The sequence below is a fragment of the Vigna unguiculata genome, chromosome 9 (genome assembly GCF_004118075.2).
Source record: "Vigna unguiculata cultivar IT97K-499-35 chromosome 9, ASM411807v1, whole genome shotgun sequence".
In the NCBI taxonomy this organism is placed as follows: Eukaryota; Viridiplantae; Streptophyta; class Magnoliopsida; order Fabales; family Fabaceae; genus Vigna; species Vigna unguiculata.
This window is the reverse complement of record NC_040287.1, coordinates 3,984,805-3,995,024: the sequence shown is the minus strand read 5'-3', so window position 1 is coordinate 3,995,024 and position 10,220 is coordinate 3,984,805. Positions and strand designations below refer to the sequence as shown.

Here is a 10,220-nt window from a genome sequence, read left to right as displayed (position 1 = left end):
TTTTTATTAATTTAATGTGAAATTATGAGAAGCTACTACAGTTCTACACTCTCACTATAAATACAACCCCCTCTCTCTCAAATTTATCAAACCAGGACATTCTTTAATCATTGCTATGGATAAAATTAGCCATTGTTGTCCTTTTCTTCATCTGAGACTCAGAACTCAGCAATTTGTGGTAACCCTTTCAGTATTAGCCACTGCACTGTCGTGGATCACCACTTCTCATGCTCACAATGATTGCAGTCTTACCAGATATCCCAATCTCTGTGCTCAAACCTTGATGGAATTTGGTTCATCCAATCAAACTGTTGATCATAACATTTTGGTTCTTCTCCACAAATCCATTTTAGAAACTAATTTGCCAAGTTCATATTTTTCTGAATTCAAGACCAATGCTGAAGATGTAGCCCATTCTGTCATTGCAGGTAACTCGTATCTTTTCATATATTTTCATCTCACAAAACAGTTTATATTTTACGAATTTCAGATCAATTTAATGTCGTACGTGCATCTCTGAAATGTCTGGTAACAAGAAAGTTGTATTTGATTAAACTCGTTAATTCTGTCGTCATTCACGTTTGATATGGTATTGATCATGGACGTAAATCAAAATTGTGGTTATGGTGATATGAAAATCTGTGACCTCAATTTTAAGATCATGTTCATCAAAACAAATAATACTGAAAATAATTCTCCAACACTACATGCATTATTTAGGAATTGTTCTATTTTACAACATGGCTCAACCCAATTTCTACGTTGGAAAGGAACAAAACACACACACACACACACATATATATATATATATATATATATATATATATATATATATATATATATATATATATATTCATGCGAATACTGATAAATGGAAATTGATGGTGTTACGCCTTTTAATTCTTGATTGTGATGATACACACACAGATTACTGTGAAGAGCTTAATGGCATGTCATTGAAAAGGTTAGATCAATCCCTGAGAGCACTGAAATCCCCTACAAGAAACAACGATGACATTCAAACATGGTTAAGTGCTTCCATAACTTTCCAACAATCTTGTAAAGACTATGCAGATGCACAGAACAAAACATCCTCTGCAGATGGTCGTATGCAAAGAATGTCCGAAAAAATGGAGTATCTGTCTCAACTGGGAAGCAATTCATTAGCACTTGTTAACCATGTGAGCGAAAAAGGTATCCTCAAAGGGAACACCAACAAAGAGGGACATGAATTTCCGAAGTGGGTATCAGCCAAAGGACGTAAACTGCTTCAAGATGGCACCATAAAAGCAAATGCCGTAGTTGCAAAAGATGGTTCAGGAGATTACAAGACAGTTTCTGAAGCCATTAAGGCTGCTTCAGGGAAAAGGTTTGTGATTTATGTTAAGGAAGGGATTTATAAGGAGAAGATTAAAACCAGCAAAGATGGTATCACGTTAATTGGAGATGGAAAATACTCTACTCTTATTGTTGGAGATGACAGCGTTGGCGAGGGTTCTTCCTTAACTGGTTCAGCCACGTTTAGTGAGTCCTCTCTCTAACTCTCACTTTCCTCATACTAAGATATAAATTAGCAATTACTTGGTACTACTACATTTATAACATTAAACTTTCCTTAAAAATTGAATGCAGTGGTCTGTTATATCTGATAATAATATCACTATTGATTGAAATTAAGAAAATGACTTTGGCATATAGTAATTTAGAAACTGGTGGGGACACCTAAACAATAATATATAAAGAAAAAGTGCATTAGAATTTACTGCTTCCAACATAAACAATTCTTGGATAAATACGATGTAACAATCAACGTTGGCACCATTGGCAGCAATCACCGGCGATGGCTTTATCGCACGTGACATCGGATTCCAGAACAACGCCGGCCCACAAGGCGAACAAGCGGTGGCTCTGAACATTGCCTCCGACCATTCCGTGCTCTACCGGTGCAGCGTATCAGGGTACCAAGACACCCTCTACGCCCTCGCCCTGCGCCAGTTCTACGCAGAATGCGACATTTACGGCACAATAGACTTCATCTTCGGCAACGCCGCCGCTGTCTTCCAGCGGTGCAACCTCCTCCTCCGGCGCCCTCGCAGCTCCGGCTACGACGCCATTCTGGCCAACGGGCGAACTGACCCTGGCCAGAACACCGGGTTCTCCGTTCACAAGTGCATCATATCGCCGACCTCAGACTTTAAGCAGTCGCGCAATGCGTTTCTGGGGAGACCCTGGAAGGAGTATTCGAGATCGGTGGTGATGCAGAGTAGAATCGACAGTGTGATTGCGGCGAAAGGGTGGGTGGCGTGGCCTGGATATGGAAGCTCCGTGTTGAAGACTTTGTATTTCGCGGAGTATGGTAATGAAGGACCTGGTGCTGGAACCTCGGGGAGGGTGGAGTGGAAGGGTTTTCATGTTCTTAAGTCGCAAGATGCCACCAAATTCACTGTTGCTAGTTTTATTTCTGGAAACTCGTGGATTCCCTCTGGAGTTAATTTCATTTCAGGGCTTAATTAACTCTGCACCAGTAGCAGTAGCAGTAGCAGCATCTAGAAGAAGAAGATAAAGATGAATAGTATAGCAGTAGCAGCATTTAGAAGAAAAAAGAAGATGATGATGATGAATAGTGGCAGTAAGGAAATTGTTAAGACTTTTAATATTGATGATTTACAATAAATTCAAATATATGATGAACGGAGAACTAGAAAGAAAGAGATATTGAATTATGTGTAATCATCTTTCAGAAAAAAAAAATGTGTGATTAATGTTGATCCCTTTTATGTACAAGGAAAACATGTGTTCGTGTTTTTTTTCATACACTATGATTATGTTTTCTCAGCATATTCCTGAGGGTTTTTTTTTTGTAATTTGGGGTCGATTTTAAGTCAAATTTGTAAAAATAGGTTCATTTAATTTTTTTTTTAAAACAGGGTCAAGTCGTTAGTGTGGAGGACGACACCAGCAAACCGGTTTTCCTTTTTTTTATGAAAAAGTGAAATCGTACTTGAGGTGACCGGTTTCTATTAATGTGAAAAGTGAAGTCGTCCTTACACGTAACGACTTCACTTTTCAATTTTTTTTTTAATTTTTTTCATTAAAGCTGTACACATTCGTTTACATGGGAACACCAGAATAATGTCCTTGCTTGGATACTAGCCTCCCTGTACTGCAACCGTGCTCATACACTTCGGCAAGCCCAAAATCTCCAAGCTTTGCATTAAAATCGGCGTCAAGCATTATGTTGCAGCTCTTCACATCCCTGAAGGTAAGTCACGAAGGTAAGTCACAGCAACTGCAACCCTGAGAACAATATTCTCCTTTGCCTCCGTGAAAAAACAATGGAAAGAATTGATGTTACTGTACAGGACTTTCTTCAGACTCGTAAAAACTTATTGTGATTAAAAAAGAAAAACTGAAAAGTGAAGTCGTTATATGCAAAGACGACTTCACTTTTCACATGAATACAAATCGGTCTACCATAGTACTATTAGAGGAAGAGGTGATATTTAGAAGAGAGAACTCAAATTTCCTTGATTGAAAATGCCAAGTACAACGAGGTATTTATAGGAGCTAATGGAGAGATCTAGACTCATTTCTAGGAGCTTCTCTAATTAATGCTCCACTATGGAATTTTCTACATCTTTCATTAATTAGGACATTCTAGAATTTCTAGACCTTACTTAGGGAAACTAAGAGACTTCTAGATAATTCTTTATTTCAAATTACAATTAACATTTCTCCCCCTTAATTTGAAATCTTCTTTTGCACACCAATATTTGCTCTTAGCCTTTGAAAATCTTCAAACTTTAACGGCTTCGTGAAGATATCTGCAACTTGATCTTGAGTCTTGACATACTTAAGCTCCACCTCTTTTCTATAAATACATTCTCTTATGAAATGATACATTGTGTCTATATGCTTGCTTCGATCATGAAATACCGGATTCTTTGCTAGTGCTTGTGCAGACTTGTTATCTACGCATATCTTCGTAGCTTCCACTTGTGGTAAATGAAGTTCTTTCAATAATCTCCTTAGCCAAATCGCATGACAAGTGCATGAAGTTGCTGCCACATATTCTGACTCACATGTTGAAAGTGTGACAATGGGTTGTTTCTTTGAACTCCATGAGAAAGCACATCCTCCCATGAAGAATATAAAGCCACTAGTGCTCTTTCTATCATCGATATCTCCGGCATAATCACTATCACAAAATCCATGGAGTTTGAAATCATTAGAAAATGAATAAAATAACCCATAGTCAAGAGTACCTTTTAGATAACGGAGTATCCTCTTAGCAACTTTCATATGAGTAGAAGTGGGAGTCTCCATGAATCGACTCACTACTCCAACCACATACAAAATATCGGGCCTTGTACATGTTAAATATCTCAAACTTCCCACGAGGCTTTTGAATAGAGTGGGATTCTCCTTTTCTCCATCTTCAAACTTGGATAGCTTCATCCCACTTTCCATAGGTGTATTCACTGGATTGCAATCAAACATTTTAAATTTCTTCGAGACCTCCTTTGCATAGCATTCTTGAGAAATGAAGATACCTTCCTCCAATTGCTTAACCTCTAGGCCCAAATAGTATGACATGAGCCCTAGGTTTGTCATCTCAAACTCATATGACATCACCTTCTTAAATTCTTCAAACAAGCTTGGATTGCTACCAGTGAATATGAGATCATCCACATAGAGACAAACAATCAAAATATCTTCATTATCAAAAGTTTTGATATGGAGAGCATACTCGTTAAGACATCGAACAAAGCCATTATCTTGGAAGTACTTGTCAATGCGACTGTTCCATGCCCTTGGTGCTTGCTTTAATCCATACAAAGATCTCTTCAATTTTAGAACCTTATCTTCATGTCCTTCAACCACAAAGCCTGAAGGTTGCTCAATATAGACTTCTTCTAGATAACCATTCAGGAACGCAGACTTCACATCAAGTTGATAAATCTTCCACTTCATTTGGGCCGCCAAAGAAATCAACAAACGGATCGTATCCATGCGAGCGACGGGTGCAAAAACTTCATCATAGTCTACTCCATGCTTTTGCTTGTAGCCTTTTACAACTAGTCGTGCTTTATATCTTTCCACCTCTCCACTAGCATTCTTCTTAGTCTTGTACACCCATTTCACTCCAATTGCTTCATGACCTTTGGGAATAGTTGCTAATTCCCAAGTGTCATTTTTCTCGATTGACTTGATCTCCTCTTCCATGGCATGTCTCCACCTTTTATCTTTCACGGCTTCCTCAAAATTCAATGGCTCACAATCTATTTGAAGGCAATATAATTCTTCAAGATTACACGTTACTTCATTAGACCTCTCATAGATGTCACGTATGTCTCTTGTCTTCCTTGGCCTTTCGCTTGTACTTTCTTCTTCTGCATGAGATGTAACAGATGGAGGGGGCGAATGAGGAGGAGTGATATCTTGAATTGCAGTTTCTTGATCTTCTTCCTCTTCTTCAAGATATGGAAGAAAATCGTACGTCTTCTCTTCTTGAGCCTCCCAATTCCACACAGCTTCTTCATCAAATTCAACGTCACGACTTACTACCACTTTGCCATTGCTTGGATTGTATAATTTGTAGCCTTTAGATTGAGCATCATAGCCAACAAAGACATATTTGGCACTTCGATCATCGAGCTTCGATCTTTCTTGTTTCGGTACATGGGTGTAAGTTATACTCCCAAAGACACGCAAATGATTAACACTAGGCTTCCTTCCACTCCATGCTTCTTGAGGTGTTTGATCTTTTAGATTGGACGTTGGGGAGCGGTTAGATAAATAGACCGCATAAGAAACAGCTTCAGCCCAAAACTCCTTGGGCATATTTCTAGCTTTCAGCATGCTTCTAGCCATGTTGAGAATGGTTCTGTTCTTCCTCTCGAATACTCCATTTTGCTGTGGCGATCTAGGAACAGTCAATGGACGACGAATTCCATGAGTTGCACAAAATTCATTGAACTCCCTTGAAGTGAATTCTCCTCCACGATCAGATCTCAAAGCTTTGATTTCAAAGCCACTTTCTTTTTCAACAAGAGCTTTGAAATTCTTGAAAGAAGAAAATACTTCTGACTTTTGTCTGAGAAAATACACCCACGTTTTTCTACTGAAATCATCAATGAAGAGTAAGAAATATTTATTCTTACTGAATGATGGTGGATCGATTGGACCACACACATCGGCATGTACAAGTTGAAGAGGCTTGGTTGCTCTTGAAGCAGCTACTTTTGGAAAGCTTTTCCTCGCATGCTTTCCAAGAAGACACGCTTCACACAATTGGTTAGGACTGTTGATTGCAGGCATCCCTTTCACCATCTCCTTTTCTCCCAAACTTTTAAGAGCTGCAAAGTTTAGGTGTCCAAACCTCATGTGCCAACACCATGCTTTATCTTGCACGCTTACCTTCAAACACTTTGCTTCAATGGTTTTTAGATTCAAGATAAACATTCTATTTCTTGACATGAGCACCTTAGCAATCAAATTTTCATTTTGATCTTTAAGCCACAAACATTTATCTTTCATAAGGATCTCATATCCTTTTTCAAGAAGTTGGCCTAAACTCAAAATATTGCTTTTTAATTTAGGCACATAATAAACATCATTGATCATCTTATGACTGCCATCTTTGGAAGAGATTAGGATTGTACCTTTTCCTTCAATTATAACTTTGGACGAGTCTCCAAAGGACACATTTCCACTCACATTCTCATTAAGCTCCACAAACTTCTCCTTGTACCCACACATGTGGTTGCTGGCACCATTGTCCAAGTACCACGAACAATTGACATCTTTATCTTCACCTTTTAGGGTTAGCAACAAGGTTGACTCTTCTTCTTCATTAATAAAATTAGCTTTTTCCTCCATTTCATTAAGACGACATTCCCAAGAGAAATGACCAAGCTTATGACAATTGTAACATTCAACTTTAGATTTGTCATACCTTCTTTCGTTTTGAGAATAGCCACGGCCTCTTCCTCTTGCTCTTCCACGGGCTCTTGATGATGAGAAACTCATTTCTTCATTGTTTGAAGCATTGTTACCATTTCCTCTTCCTCCATATGCATGAACATGTTCTCTTTCTCAACGACCATGACCTCTTCCTCGTCCACGTCCTCGTTGACTCCTAAATCCTCCATTATTCTTCAAAGAAGCTTGAGCTTTAAGGGCTTGCTCCAATGGCTCTTCGTGTCTCCTCTTCATTCTTTCTTCATGAGCTTGTAGAGAACCTTCCAACTCTTCAAGACTCATGGAGTCAAGATCTTTAGATTCCTCAATCACACATACCACATAATCGAACTTTGGAGTCAAGGAACGAAGGATCTTTTCCATCACACGAACATCTTCTATTTTATCTCCATATCTCTTCAATTGATTGACAATTGCCTTTACTCTTGAGCAATAATCCGATATTGATTCGGATTCCTTCATCTTCAAAGCTTCAAAGTCACTCCTTAGTGATTGAAGCCTTATCTTCTTCACTTTATCGACGCCTTGGAGGGATTTTTCCAAGATCTCCCAAGCTTCCTTCGACGTAGTAGCATAGACAACTTTCTCGAACATATGATCATCCAAACATTGATGGATGAGAGTAAGGGCTTGTTGATCCTTCTTCCTTGTCTTCAACAAATTCTCCATCTCTTCTTGAGATAAGCTTTCTTCATCTTGAGGCTCTTCATAGCCTTTTTGTACAATATCCCACGCACCTTGAAAGCCTAATAACGCTTTCATGCAAAGACACCATTTTTCATAATTCTCATTTGTAAGACGAGGAAATTGGAAGGTAGTATACCCATTGCTTGCCATCTCTCAACTCTCTCTCTCTCTCTCTCTTTTTCTTTTCTCTCAACACTCATTTTTTCTCTCTCTCAACTCTCTAGATCAAACCTAGCTCTTGATACCACTTTGTTAGAGGAAGAGGTGATATTTAGAAGAGAGAACTCAAATTTCCTTGATTGAAAATGCCAAGTACAACGAGGTATTTATAGGAGCTAATGGAGAGATCTAGACTCATTTCTAGGAGCTTCTCTAATTAATGCTCCACTATGGAATTTTCTACATCTTTCATTAATTAGGACATTCTAGAATTTCTAGACCTTACTTAGGAAAACTAAGAGACTTCTAGATAATTCTTTATTTCAAATTACAATTAACAAGTACTACTTCACTTTTTGAAAAAAGAAAAAAAGAGACCGGCTCGATGGAGGATGACTTCATCTTTAATATCGTCCTCCACCATGACGACTTGACCCTATTTTATAAAAAAAAATTCAACTGACCTATTTTTACAAATTTAAATTCAAATCGACCCTAAAATAATAAAAAAAAAAAGCCTCCTGTGGATAAATTCAGTTATTAATTTTATGAAAAGATCGACATGAACCCTTTTGTTAGCTGCAACTCATTGTCTTCAATTACTACAATTGACCGTCACTCTATTATAGCTGACAGTTTTTTCTTCAGGTGGGGCTATAATTAATTGGCTTTGTCAGTTTCAATTTCGTTAAATCTTATAAAGTTATGCAAAAAGTGCATATGTTAATGAAAACGACATAACCAAAGTGTTATAATATTCAGTTACCTTCAATAAAATTCTTGCTCTTGATGTTATAATGACTTTTGACATAATCAAACTTAGAATAATTCTGGTCATCATTTCACTGTATACCTTTTCTTATATTAAAATAAGTTCAAGAGAACATCATGTCTTATCAGTTATATATTCACACTCAAGACCACTTTGTAATTGAAATTTTTAAATTAAAAACAAATTATTGTGATATTTTTTTTCTCAATTCACAACCCACTGACATGAAATATGTTTTTTTTTTCTTTAGATAATCTAAACATATATTTTATTAAAGATTACAAATTTATGCAACTCACGTACTCTTATAAATTTAAACAACTCATGTATTGTGATTATTTCCTCTCTTCTCTAATTTTTCTTTTTGCCGCTTTTACATTTAAGAATATGACATCAATTGGTGCACACCATTTGATCACATAAGAATTTCCGAAGATTGGATCGGAGGTGGCCCAACAACAAAATCGAAAGCAGCCCAAACATTGGAGGAACAAAGGCCCGATTTAACAAATTATCGGTTACATTGACCATAATAATTATGAAAAAAAGGAGTTGAAAAAGAATGTACATCTCTCACTAAGCCAAATTAAGATTATTTTAACATAAGTTGGAGTGCCAAATTATTTCTTGTTTTCCATTCTGATTTGATCAAGAAACCTTCCGACCACTGTCATGAATGGGAACTGTGCAATTGTACTTTTTGTTTTCCAAATGAAACTATAGACATAAGTGGTTGTACGAGTCCAGATTTTCATCAATTTTTTTATATTATCTTTACGAGATATTAAAAATATGTTAATATTTTAAATATTTTTTTAATATATTTAAAATTTTTAAAATTAATGACCATCAAAATATTTTGAAAACACAATTAAATAATAACACAACAAATTCAGTAGATAATCTAAATGTGTGGTTGTACCTTGTATGTTCCCAACTTGTGGTCTTTTTATTTTTTTCTACTATCAATAGTTTTAGGATCTTGGTAACAGGATCTTGGTAACATGAGTTTGACCACTTCACCATTTTAGGTTCTTGTATGTTCTCAAAACTAAGGATTCTACCAAGTTGTCGTGACAATCCCTATTTTAACATCTTTAGGAGCTCATACACAGTTTAAGGATTTCACAACTAATAAAAAAGAAGTCCATTTGGGTTAATAAATGAGAGGGGCATCATTATTTTCACATCCAATCAATTTTTACAATACACTTCACATCCATTATTTTATATTTTAATCTCTTTCTTTTTTACAAATGTAAAATTTAATTTTTTTTAATAATCAAAATACTCTTAAAGATGAGTCCGTAGAATTTGTGTTACAAAGATGCATCAATACTTTAATATTAATCACATGTTTAATATTTTAGGATATTTTACTGATATTTAACAATAAAATATTTAATCTATAAAACAGTAATAATTTTATTATAATAATAATTTATAATTTTTTATTTTGACAATATTTAATATATATGATTTTAATTTGGATTCACACAAAAATATTTATATAGTTTTCAAATTTTAAGAATTTCTGTATATTTTTTAATATACTGATATCATGTATTGTATTCTATTATTTTTAGAATAAATGTATCGATTTATCAAATACGTATCG

At 36.1% G+C, this 10,220-nt stretch overlaps 2 protein-coding genes across 2 annotated transcripts; one reads left to right on the top strand and one right to left on the bottom strand.

The window, feature by feature from the left end:
* Positions 1-938: 938 nt before the first annotated feature.
* On the top strand, positions 939-2,690 carry LOC114164751 (pectinesterase). The gene is made up of 2 exons (XM_028049507.1): positions 939-1,524; positions 1,829-2,690. The coding sequence occupies exons 1-2, from the start codon at positions 951-953 to the stop codon at positions 2,512-2,514; spliced, it is 1,260 nt and encodes a 419-aa protein (XP_027905308.1). The 5' UTR covers positions 939-950; the 3' UTR covers positions 2,515-2,690.
* A 4,408-nt stretch (positions 2,691-7,098) lies between these two features.
* On the bottom strand, positions 7,099-7,821 carry LOC114162741. Its single transcript, XM_028046705.1, has one exon. It carries the CDS (start codon positions 7,819-7,821, stop codon positions 7,099-7,101), a length of 723 nt encoding a protein of 240 aa, XP_027902506.1.
* Positions 7,822-10,220: the final 2,399 nt, after the last annotated feature.

What these genes read in the sequence shown, in the direction of transcription:
- LOC114164751 (XM_028049507.1), top strand. Translation starts at nt 951, where the DNA reads ATGTCATTGAAAAGGTTAGATCAATCCCTGAGAGCACTGAAATCCCCT. An exon ending in AACTGGTTCAGCCACGTTTA is followed by an intron (nt 1,525 to 1,828) that starts GTGAGTCCTCTC and finishes CACCATTGGCAG; the next exon opens with CAATCACCGGCGATGGCTTT.
- LOC114162741 (XM_028046705.1), bottom strand. Translation starts at nt 7,821, where the DNA reads ATGGCAAGCAATGGGTATACTACCTTCCAATTTCCTCGTCTTACAAAT.